We start from the raw sequence: 18,902 nt of genomic DNA on the forward strand, positions 1-18,902 counted from the left end.
AAAAAAAATTTTAAAAAAAAAAGAATAAGTATCCAAATTATATAAACAGCTTTTTACAAATCAGTAAGAAAAGGCAACCAATAGAAAATGGGCAAAGTGTATCAACAAATACATCCAAAAAAGGAGGAAATCCAAATGCCCATGAAAAGATGCTCAACATCGCTAGTTACCCAGAAAAAGAAAATTGAAATTAACAGTGGGGTACCATTTTTTACCTTTGAGATTATGAAAAATAAAAAGGTCTTCAATATCAAGTGTTATAGAGAAAGGATATATATACAGGACTGGATGTGGGGAAGATGGTGCTCTCACATATTCCTGGACATCATCCACTTGGAATAGCCACTTCAGAGAAAAATAGCCTCAGTTCTACTTCTGGACATACTCCCTGGAAAAGCTCTCACACCTATGCACCTGGAGACATGTATAAAGGATGATCGTTGCATTTTTCTTTGGGATAGTTAAAAAAAAAAAAAAAAGGAAGGAAGGAAGTTAGGAAGGAAGTTGGGAAGGAAGAAAACAGACAACCTAAATGCCCACCTCAAAGGGAATGGATAAATAAGACGACACAGTCATAACAAAGAATATTATGCAGAAGTTAAAAAGGGATATATCAGATCTAAACAAAGGAACATGGATAAGATGAAATCATGTTTATTCCAAAGAGCAAGATGAAGAGTGATTTGTATGCATATGTGCACTTATGGATGAAATTAACATACTGAGTTGATTCAACCTTGAATGGAAAGATACACAGCAAACTCCTAATTGGGTTGTCTCTGGGGAGCAGAGAATAGAATGAGAGTAGGGATGATGCTCCAAGGGGCTTGTGATCTGTCTGTATGGTGTTATTACTTCCATAAATCAACAAAAAGGCTGAAAGTAAATATGACAAAATATTAACAGTTGTTAATTCTGGGTGGTAGGAATGTAAGTGTTTGAAGTACTATTCTCTGTACTATGTTGTAACTTTAAATTTCACAGAATTTTTTACAAACTGATGAAGAATTCCTGAACACTGACAAAGCAGTTGACTTCACATGTCACTCACAGAAGACAGTGGCTGGAGAAACAGAGCCCGTGTCTACACCTGGTACTGAGGAAGTGAGGACACAGCTGAAGAGAGCCTCAGACATCGGGTATTGGCAAGGGACCACAAGATCCTAACATAAGTGGCAGTCGGTGTGGCCAAGAAATATTTAATCTTTCCAAGGACTCCAAAACACACAGATATAGTTCTAATGCAATGAATCAAAAGAGAACTCTTTGCCTAATGATGAAAAATTTTCAATACTACCAGGAAACCCAAGAAGTCCCAACTAATTTTAAATGATCAATCTGAAATACAGAAATTCCTGGGCTGCAGAATATTTTGAAAGAAAAGCGATTTTATCACTCTCAAATATACTTTGGAACCCTAAAAATGATCTATTGTGAATATTTTTCAAGTCAAGTATTTGGCTTGTAAGATTAGGAAAGACCTAAGTAACCAGCATTTATGTGTCTAAAGAAATAGGACAATCCTAGTTTGTTTGTTTGTTTGTTTTCTAGAGAGAGACAGAGCAAAGCTGGGGAGGATCAGAAAAAGAGACAGAGGATCTGGAGCAGGCTCTGTGCTGACAACAGACAGCCCAATGTGAGGGTTGAACTCATGAACTGAGAAATCATGACCTGAGCCAAAGTCAGTTACTTAACTGACTGAGCCACCCAGGCGCCCCAAGAAAGAGGACAATCCTGAAAACTGTCCTGTAACAAATTAAACCCTAGAAAAGCTTATTCATGTTATTAACTTACTTAATACATAACTCCATACCAAGGAAAGGTAAATTTTAGCACAGTCCTGCCTGAATTATTGCAAATCCAAAACCATGGAGATTTCTTATGCATTACAGGTTATTCAAATGATTTGGTATGCTGGGGCAGGGTATTAATTAGCCTCCATTCACAATTAACTGCCTTTTACGATTTCCAGCAAACAGTCTTGACTTGATGGTAGCTAAGTCCAAGTAGCGTTAGCCAAATGTCATTCAGGCAAGGTTGGGGGCACATGAGTTACTTACTGTCACTAAGGGTCCAAGCGATGAGATCTTCACTCCATTCCCCCTGGGCCTTGGTGTTGACTCTGGCTCGGACTATGTACTGCTCCCTGGGGTGTAAATTGTTAAGTAGCACGGAAGTCAAGTTGCCTGGGACTTTGATATTCTGCTGGTCACTATTCATTTGCACAGACCTCCTCTCCACTTCAACATAAAAGTCATCTTCTGAGCTTGGAAATATTGGTTGCCAGGTCAAATTTAGAGTAGTCTGACTTTTTGGTAGGAGAATGAGACCTCTTGGAGGAGGGAGACCTGGGAGAAACCAGAAAGATTATGATTTTTTTAAAGATTTTATTTTCAAGTAAGCTCTATACCCAACGTGGGGCTCAAACTTAAAACCCCAAGATCAACAGTCACATGCTCTACCAACTGAACCAGCCAGGTGCCCCTAGACCATGATTTTTACATAGGGTGAAGCACACACAGCCCCAAAGGGCAGCTTTACATAACAACCTTGGCTTCTAGAATAATATACAACTTCACAAGCCATCAAAGAAACACAAGCTAGCAACCATGCAAGACTTTTTTTCTATCAAAACTGCAAATCTTTGTAACAATTCTAATCTGTAGTTTGAATACTTTTTTTTTTTTTAATTTTTTTTTCAACGTTTTTTATTTATTTTTGGGACAGAGAGAGACAGAGCATGAACGGGGGAGGGGCAGAGAGAGAGGGAGACGCAGAATCGGAAACAGGCTCCAGGCTCCGAGCCATCAGCCCAGAGCCTGACGCGGGGCTCGAACTCACGGACCGCGAGATCGTGACCTGGCTGAAGTCGGACGCTTAACCGACTGCGCCACCCAGGCGCCCCCGTAGTTTGAATATTTATAATACAGGAAGACCTTTAGAGAACAACTTGGGAATATTTTCCAATAGCCCTAGAAATGACCATATGCTTTGGCCCTATAATCTAACCATACCAGGGATTTATATTGAAGAAATAATTCAAAGAAAGGGAAGAACCTATGTACATGAAGATGTTCATTATAGCATTATTTAAATAGCAAACAGTCCTAAATACTCAAAATAGGAAAATACTTTAATAAATTATGATATAGCCATCCAATCGATTAAAATAGATCATGGGGAAAAGTATGGGAGGCCAATAAAATATTTATAATACTTGAGAAAAAACTCTGCAACTTGGTAAAAGTCATGTCTACAAATGGTGAAGGACAGGGAGGAAAGTGATAAAAATTAAAAATGTGGAGGGGCGCCTGGGTGGCTCAGTCGGCTGAGAGTCCAACTTCAGCTCAGGTCAGGATCTCACGGCTCGTGAGCTTGAGCCCCACATCGTCCTCTGTGCTGACAGATGGTAGCTAAGTTGGAGCCTGGAGCCTGTTTCAAATTCTGTGTCTTCCTCCTCTCTCTGCCCCTCCCTCCCTCCGTCTCTCTCTCTCTCAAAAATAAACAAACATTAAAATTTTTTTTAAAAAATTAAAACAGATTTCCCAAGATTGTGGGATAGTAGGTAACTATTCAGTGTTTCTGTCATGCTTTTGAGCAACATATTTTAAAGCAATTTTAGGGTTACTTCTCTTTAGCAAGAATTTCAAACATTATAATAGCTGTGGTGGCAGGGCCTGGAGCAGCCCTGCTCTGATTACATCAAAGTATCAGCTACAACCACATGCTGCCCCTGCCAAGACCCTGGGCTACCAGACAGGTACCTGAATGGAAACAATATGAGTTCTGAAATGAATCAGATAATGCTTTGTGGCTAGGGAAAATTCGTAAGTTCTCCAAGTTTACATGTAACACAGGATGAAAAAAGCAATCTTGCAGACTCAGGAGGAGTAAATGGGATAATGGATGTGAAAATGCTTAGAAGGTGTCAGGGACTCTATTAATATAACCTACTTTCCTTCCTTCCTTTCTTCCTTCCTTCCTCCCTTCCTTTCTTTCTTCCTTCCTCCCTCTCTTCCTGTCTTGTGTCAATGGACACAGAAGGAATCTGTGTATTTTCAGTTAATAATAGTAAATTGATTTTTAAATTCCAGATATTAAGTGTTTGCAAAACACAGAATAGGGATCCTCTAACTTGTGCTTTCTCAGTGGGGACATTTTTGCCCCTGGCAAAAACCAGTTCCTGGGATATGAGAACATTTTATACATTACAATGGCTTAGACATTTTGTCTTAAGGACACAGATATCTAAAAAGGGGGCAATAATTGAAGAAGGAGGAGGGGGAGGGGGAAGGAAAGGGAGAGAAGGTTGAGAAACACTGTTCTAACTCTTCTTGGTGAGAAGACGGGTCTATTTCCATACATCAGGACAGTGACTCCCACCAGCCAGTCTGACTGCTGTTATACTAGGGAGAACCAGCAGTCAGGTCCCACAATTTACTTGGTATTATGCTAAAGCAATAGTTACTCTCTATAGCCTTTGCAAATTAAATCATTATTATAACTATTTAACATGAATACATTTATTACTCTACATAGTTATTATTCCCTATAACCTTTACAAACTCAAAGAGGTGATGTCAACGCCTTTGGCTCATCTCTGAGGTTTAAGGTCCATGAAGCTGCCCAGAGGGGCTAGGCAAGCTTGTAACGACAAAGCAGAACAGAGGGTTGATGTCTTGGAGCATACATCTAAACCTTCCAAGCCTACGCCTGGTACAGGGGAGTAACTGGGACCAACTTCCCTTTGCCTTTCCTTCAGGAACATGACTTACCCTTCACCCCTCCCTACCTGCCCTGTATGTGCCATGTGTTCAGAGTGTGATCTCTTCCCTCCTCTCCTGGCCTTCTGGCCTTCCCCATTTAGTCAACACACTTATAAATAGTGCAACTGCCAGATAAATTAAAAACCAAACATCAGCAAGATTCAAATGATGGGAAAAGAAGAACCATCAAGAATTCCCTCCCCACCTACCCCTGAGAACTCCTTTGAAATATTCCAAGAGACTTCTAAATACATCCTGGCTGGAACATGTTCTGAGCACTGAAGACAGTCCAGTGTGGGTCTGTGAAGTGTTTTATGATCTGTTCCATAAATACTTTCCATCTGAGTCAGATTATGTATGACCTTCCCCTTTGATTCATCAGTACTGGCAGAGAGAGAATTAACTACCATTTGCCTTTGAGCAGCAACCTGACCACAGCCAGAAGCCCCTTTGATGTCTTTATCTTCTACTTTATATAGTTTCTGGTATGATTTTTGGTATTTGCTATCTGCTGAGTTCCCAGGAAACCGTTCCTCATTTGCACAATGCTTCTACAAGCACCAGCGTTGCTTTGGAGTTTCCCTTTGGTTTTCTAAGGGTGGCGCTAGTGAGGTGAAACAGGTAGGGTGAGTGAAGTTGGGCAGTCTCTGTTAAGGGGATCAATACCCCTGCAGGAGACTTAGATGTTCTTTCGTGTTTCACACTCATTAATCCAGATCCTTCTGGACTAAAAATAGGAAAACTGACCAAGTGGGATAAAGAAATGGTGTCTTTGGGCTCCTAGCTAAAATAATAATAATAATAATAATAATAACAATAACAACAACAACAACAACAACAACAACAACAACAACCAAAGAATTAAAAGGATGTTAAGTCTGAAGATCAACTTAGTAACCACTCAATAAAATGGGGAAGATGATTCTTACCCTTTAAGGTAATATAAATTAAATATATGTGAACTACAAACTATAAAGCGCTGACCAGGAGACAGCAACAAATGCTTATACCCAATGACCACTAGAAAGGCAAACTTTACAAGGGATCACTCCCCTGTTTCTGACAGGGGTACCTGGGTAGCAGAAAGATGGAGCCTAGGTTAGCATCAAGGAAGCTTCACAGATTCAAAGGATTCTCAATTAACACAATAGAAGGCCAATAGATACTAACATTGATCAACCAAAAAAATATCACTATATTACTCAGAACATATGGACCGAGGATATGCAAAATCCAGTACAACTCGCCAACTTTTTAGAGCTGCAAAATCTTGAGCCTGACTCCCACCCCAAACCTACTGAATTGGAAACTCGGGGGGCGGGGGGCTCAGATACCTGTTTTAACAGGCTCTCCAGGTAATTCTTATGGACACTAATGTTTGAGAACCACTGAGGTATATATAATAAGAAATAGCTTGGGCACCTGGGTGGCTCAGGTGTTAAGCATCTGGCTTCCGCTCAGGTCATGATCTCACCGTTGGTGAGTTCAAATCTCATATCAGGTGAGCTCAAGTCCCACTTTGGGTAAATACGAGCCCCACTTGGGGTGAGTCCCACTTCTCTCTCTCTCTCTGCCCTTCACTCACTTGCACTGTCTTTCTCAAAAAAAAAAAAAAAAAAGGAAGTAGCTTAAGGAGGTGAAACTGACTGCCTATAGGGAGGAGCACTCGAGGTGGGGAGGTGACACAGGGGTCTGATCTTTAGATAACAGCCTTTCATTCTATTTGACGTTTCAACTACGGGCATGAATTAGTTTGAAACATTAGAAATTAGTTTTAAAAATAAGTCAACTGGGATTTCTGAAGTATACATGTGGCAAGAGTCTGGCCTAGGCCCTGAAGATGGAAACAGGAAGCTGTTGGTGAAACTCAGGAACCAAGCAGTTGCTGCTAAGTAAATCCCAACTCCTAAGGGATGTCCCTGCCTTCCTGAAGGCTCATCTGCTTCCTCCTCTGTCCCGGACTGCTACAGACACCCTCCCCCAGGGAGATAGACCAGGAGTGCAGCCCAAATAAAAGAACGATTTGGCTCCAAGCTGTCAACCTTCCTGTCACTTTCCCACCCATTCAAAAGCAAACTCCTTCCCCCTGCACCCCCACCCATCCACTCGCCCACCACCACCCTTCCTGGTCTTCCTTCCTCTTTCCCCTTCCTCCCCGCTCCCACCCAGCGCACGAATAAATGCCGTTTGCTTCCACTGACCGATAGAAGCAGTGGTGAAGCGTCTCACGGGTCCCGGATGCCCTTCCCCGCCCTCTCCACGCCGGACCAGCTGCACGCAGAGCTCGTATTCTGTGCGAGGTTCCAAATAGTTGAGTGTAACAATCTCATTTGTCACTGAGAAGAGGGAAAGTCCAGGAAACTTAAGTTGGCATTCTCATACCTTGCTTAAATCGGAATGTTGTTATTGTGATGTGAACTAGTGTTTGGTTCTCAGAAATAATGTGTAAGTGAAACAGGCAAGCCATTCCTAACATAAGGGAAAAAAGGCTTTTTAAAGGAAGTTTCCAGGTGACGATGTATACATTTCATGTAGGTCTCTGAGCCAGTTAATCACTTCCACATTTGTCTTTTCATTTGTAGAGTAAAACCACACAAATCCTCAACTATATGAAATAACAATTAGATTTAAGGGAGGGGAAAATCCCAATTACAATAATATAAAATAATTTAATTGCCACTGTTTTTAAATACATAGTGTTTGCAGTCAGGCTCTCAACAGAAGAGATTCTTTGGGAGTTTGTTTACAAAGACCGGATAACAGATTTGTAATAGTTACACTACTTGCACAGGAAGGGCTCTGAAGTACTTGAAAACAGAGCCCATAAACAAATAGTTTATGCATGTTTAGCTATTAGCTTTAGCCAGCCTCTGTCCTCCACAGCTATTGCAAACTATTGCCTTATTGTAGGATAAACTCCCAGTTGGTAAGAAAAAAGAATTGGGCTGTGTATAAGAGTTCTTAGAACACTTTGTGAATGTCCACTTGTAGAAAGTGATGACGGACTAGTACCACCATATTGAAAAAAAAAAAAAAAAAGCTGATTTTTAATAAGACCTAGCCATTGATATCGTAAACAGCAACATAGCAAATCAACCTTATGTCACTGGGATTCTGAATTTCGGCTGAGTCTAGAATAGAATGAAGCGCTCAGTAACAATGCCATGACTTAATTTAACATAGGCCAGCTAGCATTAAGCTCAAACCTCCTTTTGTTCTCCTTCTTGAAACTTCGTCAATTACCTACAGAGAGTATGTGGAGGGCCCTTTTTAGGAACTGACAGGCATAATGATACTAAAGGATGCCTGTTGTCGACAAGTGTGGTAGTGAGAGCTCTAACAAGTTGGTGCTACCATAGCCAGTTGACAATGTTCAGCTTTAAAAAAAAAAAAACAACCTGTGATTTCCACATCAGGGAACAAAAAGAACTGCAATTTGTGTTTCAAAATAAATGTAACTGTTTCCGTGAACTGTTGACGGAATTTTATCACATTTTGGGATTTTTTTTCCTTCAGGGAGTTGGGGGAGGGGCAACTCTTTGTCCACATACCGCACCCCCAACCCCAGTTTAGTCTGCCACAGCCCAAACTTTTCAGGTCCAAATTCCTTTCAAAATCTCTGTGTGTTGGGAGCCTGCAGGACAGGGCAAGTCTCAAAAGAGAAAAAGAATGAACAACTCAACACATCAGCAACAATCACCCCTCAGATTTTATAGTCTCTCTGCCTTTCCAGCAGGCCCTGGACTTTCCTATTACCGTATTCATGGCATAAGCATGTATCTTCCACCATGACCCAGCCAGATAGAGTAGCTAAACAGAGGATTGATGAGCCAGAGAAGTGTGGGAAAGACATACTGATATAAATAATAACGCTGGACACACAATTTCCAGAAAGTTAGCCCAAGAACTCAGGACCCATGCCCTCTGTCCTGAATACTCTCAAGTGGAACCCTCTGGTATAGCCACTACCCAGGGGCAGAGGAATGGGAGTGGGAGAGAGGATTTCTGTATTTGAGGAATTTTTTTTTCTACCCCTGCCACTTTTTTAGCTGGAGTCTTTCCTGTTCACACCTTACCTTGAATATGCCGCCAAGCCTCATAATGATTAACAGGTTTGTATAGGAGCTTCTTGGATTTGATTGGTCCATCCCCAAAGTAAGGCTCAGAGCTGATGTTGATGACAGCAAAATTATGTCCAGTGTCAATCACGTTTGGGGCATTCAGGGGCTTTGGAAGAACTAAAGAAAATTTCAACAATCAGATTAGTCCTGAACACTTTGGAGCTTGATTATCATTTTTTGGTGGAGGTAGAGGAAGAGTGCCCTTACATTTCCAACAAAACCCTCTTGACGCAGGTGCAATAGGGAAACACTGGGTAACCGCAGGAGGAACAAAAGACAGGGAACTGAGTCTGAGACCTGACGGAATGTGACATCTGAGTAACCCCTGTGATAGCTCTGTGGTTTCTCACGGCCATAAGAATCCTATTGTTGCTCAGGCTCAAGCACACGTGTACACAGACCCAGTTAGCCTCCAAATTGCCAAGAATGACTCCTGCACTGGGGGCGCTAGAGTACTCCTAGTACCTCTTGACTGTGGAGAAGCCACAAGAGAAAAATCAGACTGCGCCTGCATATAGTAGCTGACATGGAGAATGCGTAATAATATGCAGAGTTTTTAGAAGTCCCCGCCTATTCCCACAACCCTACAAGAACATACCATCCCCTAGTTATGACTACCCATAAAAAAGCAGAACCCTACCTCCACCCAAGCGACTCAGATCCTGTATCTGACTGTACCTGCACCCCACCCATCCCCTTTCAGTGTGTACTTGTGCTTTGCAATAAGCGTCTTCTGCTCCACTTTGACTCCTTCTTGAATTCTTTCTCACAATGAAGTCAATAACCTGGCACTAGGCTGGTGGTTGAGGTCTCAAGGCCGGAGAACTCCCCCACATTTGCCATATCACCCTTAGAGTTCTCTGTTCAGATTCAATGCATTTGCCAGGGGTGTGGTCTCCTGGCTTTCCTCTTGCCCCTCCAAACCATTATCCACAAAGTACTCCTTAAAATATGCTCACTTTTGGGGCGCCTGGGTGGCGCAGTCGGTTAAGCGTCCGACTTCAGCCAGGTCACGATCTCACGGTCTGTGAGTTCGAGCCCCGCGTCAGGCTCTGGGCTGATGGCTCAGAGCCTGGAGCCTGTTTCCGATTCTGTGTCTCCCTCTCTCTCTGTCCCTCCCCCGTTCATGCTCTGTCTCTCTCTGTCCCAAAAAATAAAATAAACGTTGAAAAAAAAAAAATTAAAAAAAAAAAAAATATGCTCACTTCCCTGCTCAAGACCTAACTATGGATCCCCATCATGTCTAGAGTAAAATCTAAGATTCATACCATGACCTGCCAGGCCTTGCACAATTGAGCCCCTGCCTCCTCTTGCCCTCACCCAGTACCCTCCAGTGCCATTGACCTTTCAGTTCATCCAACTGACAGTGTACCAAGCTCCCTTCTGTCTCAGGTTCTTTGTACATGTTGTTCTGCCAGCAGTGCTCCAGACCTCCCACTACTCTCTGGTACCTCTTAACTCATCATTCAGCAATCAGCTCTGATGTGACTTCTTCACAGGGGCCATCCCCAAACCCCAGTTAGGCTTGTGTGTCATACACCTTCACACAACTTACACTTTTCCTTTGTTGCAATTTTCAGAATTTATTATTCTTAGAGATTTTGTGTGATCATTTGACATTGGTCTTCCCTATTAGACTATGCATGGTCTCTCTCTCTCTCTCTCTCTCTCTCTCTCAAGCTTAGAGCAATGCAAATTTATTCTTATAGTTCTGGAGGTCAGAAGTCAGACATGGGTCTCACTGGACTAGGATCAAGGTGTTAGCATGGCAGTAAGGGAGCTCTAGGGGAGACTCTGTTTCCTTGTTCTTTCCAACTTCTAGAAACCACCTACATTCCTTGACTCGTGGCTCCTTTCTCCATCTTCAAAGACAACAATATCATGTCTCCTCAACTCTTTTTTCCATTGTGATATCTCTGACTATAACTAAGAAAAATTCTCTGCTTTTAAGGACTCATGTGATTACAGTAGGTCCACCCAGACCATCCAGAATAATCTCCCCATCTCAAAGACCAAGTATTCTCAATGGGGTGAAATAGCAACCCCAAGGTGGTTAAAATTGGTTCTTGCATGATTGGAAAAGCCTCAGATAATACAATGGTTTGTGGCCCTCGAAAGAGCCTAAGTTCATAAACAGATATGCAGTACATTCATGATACTAACATTTTATGGTGTTGGGAGGAGAGTTTGGGAATAAATTTCTAAAGGGGCTCCTTGGTGAAGTGATAATGATAAAAAGGTTGTAAAACACTGCACTGGACTCTAAACCCCGAAAGGACAAAGACCATGGAAGTTTACCAGGTGCTGTGTAATGTTTGTCAATTGAATTTCTAGTGAGTTCTGTAGCTCCACTAACCTATCCTTCTTAAAAATGCACACCTGTTTTTTTCCTCCCCAAGAATGTATGCTAGGTATGTAGAATCTTTCAGATTCTGCCAGTGTTTTTAGTTAGGGCAGTTTCTGAGAAGAGGGCACTGCTGTGAGTAAATTCATTCATTAAGTCATGCTTCCCTTGTATGATCAAATAAGACCACCTATTTGCTTAAACCATCGAATGCTTATTTTATTATAGCTATTAATACCAGTATCTTATAAAAGGGATACTTTTACAAGCATGAAACAAACTGCCCCAAAGCTTCCTCTTAGTAATTTATCATTTTATTTTTTGTCTTTTAATAATTTTTATGGAGGAACGCCTGGGTGGCTCAGTAGGTTAAGCATTTGACTTCGGCTCAGGACATCTCACAGTCCGTGAGTTAGAGCCCCGCATTGGGCTCTGTGCTGACAGCTCGGAGCCTGGAGCCTGCTTCAGATTCTGTGTCTCCCTCTCTCTGACCCTCCCCTGCTCATGCTCTGTCTCTCTCTGTCTCAAAAATAACCATTAAAAAAATTTAATAACTTTTATTGAGATATGCATAATGTAAAGTGCAAAAATCTTAAGTGTGTTTAGCTCAAGGGACTTTACCTGGGTACACACCCATGTAACCATGACCCAGACTGAAACACAGTACATTTCCAGCGCCTCCTCGCCCCCCGAAAGGGAACTCTTGTGCCCCTGCCCTGTCAATAGGGAATTATTTTCCTGGCTTCTGTCATTATCTATTAGGTTTGTCTGTTTTTTAGCTTTATATAAATGGAATCATAAAGCATATATTTTCGTTGCTCAATATTATGTCTATGTATTGTTGCAGGAATTAATTTTTTTGCTATTTAATATTGCATTGGAGGATGTTATGAGCTGAATTGTGTTCCCCCAAACACAATTATTATGTGTATGCATATGTGTATGCATATCTGTTATGTACTTAAACAGATCCTACACTGAATTCTTAACCCCTAGTACCTTGGAATATATTTGAAGATAGGGTCTTTAAAGAGGTCATTAAGTTAAAATGGCATTAGGTCTGTTCCTAATCCCATATAACCATCGTCCTTTTTAGAAGATTAAATCAGGACACACACAAAGGGAAGACCATATGAAAAATACAGGGAAAAGAGAGCCATTCATAAGCCAAGGAGTGAGGCCTTAGGAGAAAAATCAGCTCTGCTGAAACCTTAATCACTCACCTGGCCTCCAGCACTTGAGAAAACAAATTTCCATTGTTTAAGCCACCTAGTCTGTGGAACTTTGTACAGCAACCCTGGCAAACCGTTGTATATGAATATACTACAATTTATGTATCCTTTATGATGTTGATTGATGTTTACGTTAATTTCAATTTGGGGCTATTATGAATAAAACTGCTCTGAACATTACTGAAGATGCCTTTTTGAACATACACCCTCACTTCTTTTGAGCATGTATCTAGGAGAAATGCCAGGTCATAGGTATGTGATTAGTATATATTTTCAGTTTTCCAAAGTGGTTGTACCAACTTGTATTCTGGTAGCAAAAAGCCTTGCATCTTTTTTTTTTTTATGTATAAACTATGATTAAAGACACTGATTAAATTACCTAATGGCTATTTCCATTTTATGGATATCAGTAATTATGACATGAAGAGGCATCGGTAACCTAGTAAAACAGATGCTTCTATGCACTGATGCTGTGTGCTGTGACTTCCACCAAAAAACAAAAATGAGAACTACTGACTCTTCTGAATCTTAGCAACATGGTTTATTTTTGACTTATTTATTTTCCATGGGCAGCAAACATTCCAACAAGCTTAAAAATAAGGTAATTTGTCTTGTCTGTATATCATTTCCTTCCTTTCAAGAACACGCAAGATATAAGAAATTATTTTGATCGTGTGAATGTTCTACTGAATAAAACAGATCAGGGCTTTTTTCCAGTAACCCAAAAAATATTAAAGATTCTTTGGCATTTTACACGGATCCTCAGGGTACAGAATCCAAATGTATAAGGCTGTATTCAGGCTAATGTTGTTATTGGTCTTTCAAAAAAAGATTAGGTTCTGGGCATTTACATTTATTTCACTTATGGGGATTAGCTCTGGGATAGCCCAAAGATTCCTAATCAAGTAGCAAAATGGGTCAAATACAAGTCAGCGTTGGTTATCTTGCTTCTTAATCTTTAACACAACAGACTCAGAAAATAAAATGGTCTAGAAACGATGGTGGAGTATTTGGAGTCAGGAGACCCAGGTTCAAAACTCAGATTTACTTCTTAAGAGATACGCTACCTTACACAAGTTAACTAACCCCTCTGAATTTGTTTTCTGACTGGTGAAGTGGTCATAACAACATCTATCACCCAAAGTTCTTATAAAAATTAAATAAGATGAGGTATGTGAGGCACTTAGCTTGGTGCCTTTTCTTTGTACAACACATATCAGAGAGCTGTTTGCTGTTTTTGTCTAAATGAGTTCATAAGAAACTGACAAATTTAGGGACGCCTGGATGGCCCAGGTATTTAAGCATCCGACTTTGGCTCAGGTCATGGGCTCAGGTTTGTGAGTTCGAGCCCTGTGTCGGGCTCTGTGCTGACAGCTCAGAGCCTGGAGCCTGTTTCAGATTCTGTGTCTCCCTCTCTCTGACCCTCCCCCACTCATGCTCTGTCTCTCTCTCTCTGTCAAAAATAAATCAACATTTAAAAAAAATTTTTTTAATAAAAAATAAACATTTAAAAAAAAAAATACTGGGGCACCTGGGTGGCTCAGTCAGATAAGCATCCGACTTCGTCTCAGGTCATGATCTCGTGGTTTGTTAGTTCGAGCCCTGCATCGGGCTCTGTGCTGACAGCTCGGAGCCTGGAGTCTGCTTCAGATTCTGTGTCTCCCTCACCCTCTGCCCCTCCCCCCACTCATGCTCTGTCTCTCTCTCTCTCAAAAATGAATAAACGTTTTTAAAACACGTTTTAATAAAATGAAGCTGACATTTAAAATTCCTTGTGGTATCCATGTATACCAGCCAAGCTAACTTGGATTTACCTCCACGTTGCTTCTTCCGCTCAAGCCAAGAATGTACATACACCCACTTAGATTAATTTGAATTTTGAATACTAATTCAGAGCAGGAAGAATACTCACAATGCTGAATATGTGAGAGAAATCATTCATGTTCATTATATAGTATAGTCTGGATTTCATAATAAATGAGTAAGCCTCAAAGTATTTGCCAAATTATCCTGTGCAATAATGAATAGAATGAAGTCAAACTTTTCATGAAATATTAACACTATAAGACATGTTGTTCCAGACACAACTCCAAGTGTTTTTACATATTTAACAAATTTTCACAGTAACCCTGAGAGATAGATAAACTAAGCTTTATTTTCAAATAAAGATAGGCTCACAGAGGTTAAATTCAATTGCTCAGGGCTATAGACAGGTGTCTGGCTACTAGGGACAAAAATTAAACCCAGGGCTGTGTGACTCCACAGGTTGTATACTTAATTCCTCCCTTCCATTTTCATGCATATAAAAAGTTGTTAAGATTTCCTATCCTGGAAAATATCCTAACGTCATCTTAGTGCTCAGATAACATTTCTATCTTGGAGCAGCACCCAATGATACATAAAGGATACAAGCTCTACTTCTATAAAACAGAGCTTACCTTTAACAGAAATGTTGAAAGGCTTTTCCACCATCCCAGCCACTGTGTTCACACTGCAGACCCAGACCCCTGAGTCAGGGGGGAGGACCCGGTGGATGGTGAATGTGGCCACTGACAGATGACCCGTATGGTTGAAGTCTTTTGGCTGGAAGGGATGAATACAAATAAAAGCTTCTAGGGAGGCAAAACACACAAAAGGTCCATAACACTGACCCCACCTCATTGTTTGATAAGAAGTTTTCTAGGAGAGATTAAGAAACCAAATGCAATGCTAGTATAATCATTGGCTTATTTCCAAAGCTATTGTAGTAGCCCTGAAAGTTTATATTGGATAGATGCCCTCTCAGATCCTGCTGTTGTGTTTGTATGTTTGGGAGTGTGGGGTAAACACTTACAAGCTAGGAATCTAATTATTTTAAACAGCTTCTGGTAACATTTGTTCCTTCCCGGTTTAATACGGAGATGGCTGGTGAGAGGACAAAATGGCTTCCTAAAATGATTGAGGAGCTGTCAAGTGTGGTGTTGTGGGAAAAATCAGGGCTCTGAGGACAAATGAACCTCAAGTCACATCCCTGCTCTGCCACTTTTCACCAATTTCTTAATTACTCAACTTCACCCAGCCAATTTCCACTTCTACAAAAAGGGAACAGGTAATGTTTAGCAACATGTTGTATACAGTATGGTTGACCCTCACTAGATGGTAGCTCTTACTTCCAATAACTCGTGAAAAGGCCAACAAGATTTTAAGAAGCTGTCAGTTTGTTTCACTACCCAATGAATTCTTTGAGTGGAATCAAGAACATCTGATGTGTAGACACCAGTAATGGCACATTTTCTACCTATCCTGCCCTCAAGAGGTCACTCGCATCTACCCTATTGTCAAGGTGATGTTCAATCATCTTTGAGAGAAAAAAAGGTAACCATTTCAAAATCTTTGGATAAGAAAATACATCAACTTTCTCATCACTTGTGACACAGAGAAATTTGGGGAAGTCCTGTCTGTGCTGCATTTGGGATTGTTGGGAGAAAAAAGGCAAACATATTGGAGAAGTTGTTTAGTCCTTTCCAGCAGAGAAGAACTGCTATGACAGCACACTAACCAGAGCTGAGCACCAGCAAGGACAGAGTGAAGTAGTAGGAGGGCCAAGGAATGTCCTCAGATCCAAGGGATTCCATGGATCACGGTTTCTGAACAGGAAACGTGGGAGCAGATTCATCTAGAGTCAAAAGGACTGTGCTGAACTCCCCTCTTTTACACTCTGCTAATTTTTGCTCCCAAAAGCATTGTAGAAGTAGACCAGTCATCAAAGCACCATTTCCTGATAGCACTGGGGGGTAACACGTGAATCTCCTGCTGATTCATGGGGCCATACCTACCTTACCACACACTTTGGTGGCCACAAGACCACCTCATTCTTCCTGATAGGAGAAGTTAGAACATGGGGATAGTTCGGGGGGCCGAGTCTTGCACAGGCTGATACATACTTCTCAACACACACAGTTGGAAAGTTCTGCAGGATGAGTGCCAGCCTTGGTGGATAGACTGTGGTGGTCTATTTCCAACCCTGCACCATAGCTCTGACCAGGCTGTGTTGAATCTGCTCTACCTCCCCAGAGACATGGCATTTTGTCAAAGCTAACAGTACACTGGCTTAGGAGGACACAAGCCTTGTGTGGAATCTAGCCTTTAGTGAGGGGATTACTGCATAGAAAGCATCTAGTGGTGTCAGGAGACAGGTTAAGAATGACTCTTACATGGAGCACTGTTCCATCTGGCTTCACGAGAGTCATTTCTTCATTAGCAGGCAGTGGCCAACCAGACGCCTTGCAGATGGGATTAAATTTACCACTGTTTACTTCTATGTGATCCGGCAAATCCTCTATCTTTGGGACCATCCTTGGCATGCCTGCATGAAGAAAACAGCATGTGGCATCTAATCTTTAACACAGCAGCAAGAGTAATACAAGCAGCTACCATTTAGCAAGTTACACCCCAGGTAAGAACTCTGCAAATGTTATATCATTTTATCATCACATAATACACTTTTAGGGGGTATGCTCTTGTAGTCCCCATTTTACAGATGAGGAGACTGAGGCTCTGAGTCCAGAATCAAGCTCAGATCTGTATGAATCCAGAGTCCACACTCTGCCATAATGCCCTGCTCTCCTCCATGGATCTGGGATGGACAGTCTCTATATTAAAATGATTATCATGGCCACATCCCCCTGGCCTTACTTTTCAGCTCCTTTTACTTTTTAAGAAAATGTTAACAAAAACAAAAGCAAAGAAAAAAAAAAAACCCAAAACTAGGTTCTCATTGACTCAGCCAATGACCCCACCTATTTGCTGATCCTCCGTTCTGATATACAAGACATGTCTCATTGATTGGGAATCTCCAAGTAGCAGGCTATTAAAAACATTCACATTTACATGCCCGAAGTAGACTACAACTGCCCCAGATTGGTTTCTAGGCAACAGCCAATCAAAAGTGTTGCTGCCAATACTGAAAGTAAAGGTCTCTGGTAGCAACAAGGGTATCATGACTCCTTGCTGAATATCTATGTAGTAGAATGGATAATCCTGAAATAGAACAATTTTATTCTCAATCATAAGGTATTTGACAACCTCAGACCCTTCGTAAGTAAACATGAAATAAGGCAGAAAGCAGTCCATCACTTAGTGAGGAATGTGGATGATGTAAGTGCCCCCAGAGCGGCAGTGACTTACATGCTGTTTTATGGAGGGGCAGGGGGAGGCCACAGTAAACACAATGTTGATATTTTATATTGATATCTTGTTTCTCGGGCCCAGATTATGATGAGGAAAGGGTATGGAGCAGGAGGGAAAGAAGTCTAATAACAGCAGAGGTAATTCCTTGATATATCTGTAGACTTGAAGGGATTATGATTAGAATCTACCAGATTTTGGGGGCACCTGTGTGGCTCAGTCAGTTAAATGGCTGACTTCAGCTCAGGTCATGATCTCACGGTGTGTGGGTTCGAGCCCTGCATCGGGCTCTGTGCTAACAGCTCAGAGCGTGGAGCCTGCTTCAGATTCTGTGTCTCCCTCTCTCTCTGCCCCTCCCCCATGCTCATGCGCTCTCTCTGTCTTTGTCTCTCTCTCTCTCAAAAAATAAATATTAAAAAAAAAATTTAAAAAGAAAGAATCTACCAGATTTTTCAGCATCAGAAGGTACTCGAGTAGGAATTTTAAAAAGTGCTTTGATATTTTTTTTAATTTTAATTTTTTATAAAGTGTATTTATTTTGAGAGAGAGACAGAGAGAGCGAGTTGGGGAGGGGCTGACAGAGAGGGAAAGAGAGAATCCCAAGCAAGCTCCACACTGTCAGACTGGAGCCCAATGCAGGGCTCAACCTTGAGAACCGTGAGATCATGACCTGAGCCGAAACCAAGAGTCAGATGTTTAACCGACTGAGCCACCCAGGTGTCCCAAAAGTGCTTCCATACTTTTAATCCAGTGAAGTCTTTCCTTCATCGTTGCCTTGTGTTTCCTGCTGTCAGAGGTGCAGGGGGAGGAAGAGCAAAACTGGGGGGAAGGAGACTGCTCTCTGAAAGCCAGGGGGGCAGGGTCTGGGCCTGAGGTTCTCACGCCTCTTGCAACATCAGACTTAGAACAGAAAAGCAGGTATAAAATTGAAAATCCAGATCCTTCATCTTCTCAGTTGCCTATTTTCAACATGATCCTCCGGCAGCCCCAAGACCTTTCCCTCCCTTCCTAGACTCTCCCAGGTTCCTACTCTGCAGTAGAGTCCGAACATGGCGGAAAGAAGTGAACATGTAAAGCTCAGCCAAAGCCTTTGGGAAAACAGTCGTTGGTATTTTCCTCCCATATCTGTTCTGATTCTAAAAACGAACAGAGAAAAAGCTGTGAAGCTCTCAGTTTTGCTGTTCTGAGTGTAGATTTTTTTCTGTAACAGTGACATTTATAGGATTGAAAAGGTGCTATGTGTTTATTATTTGTAAATAATAATATTATTTAG

The 18,902-nt window shown here is 41.5% G+C and overlaps 1 protein-coding gene across 3 annotated transcripts in view; it reads right to left on the reverse strand.

Moving 5' to 3' along the window:
* The window catches only part of TEK (TEK receptor tyrosine kinase), a 106,625-nt gene that overhangs the window by 24,163 nt on the left and 63,560 nt on the right, over window positions 1-18,902 (reverse strand). For 2 of the 3 annotated variants that reach the window (XM_058695186.1, XM_058695185.1), the window contains exons 8-12: window positions 16,657-16,808; window positions 14,902-15,046; window positions 8,843-9,004; window positions 6,968-7,102; window positions 2,061-2,348 (exon numbers count right to left, since the gene is read on the reverse strand). In XM_058695186.1, coding sequence (XP_058551169.1) covers window positions 2,061-2,348; window positions 6,968-7,102; window positions 8,843-9,004; window positions 14,902-15,046; window positions 16,657-16,808 — 882 coding nt within the window. The remainder of the gene's footprint in view (window positions 1-2,060; window positions 2,349-6,967; window positions 7,103-8,842; window positions 9,005-14,901; window positions 15,047-16,656; window positions 16,809-18,902) is intronic. The other variant, XM_058695187.1, reaches the window with a different exon arrangement.

Source organism: Neofelis nebulosa, chromosome 12, assembly GCF_028018385.1.
Source record: "Neofelis nebulosa isolate mNeoNeb1 chromosome 12, mNeoNeb1.pri, whole genome shotgun sequence".
Taxonomy (NCBI): Eukaryota; Metazoa; Chordata; class Mammalia; order Carnivora; family Felidae; genus Neofelis; species Neofelis nebulosa.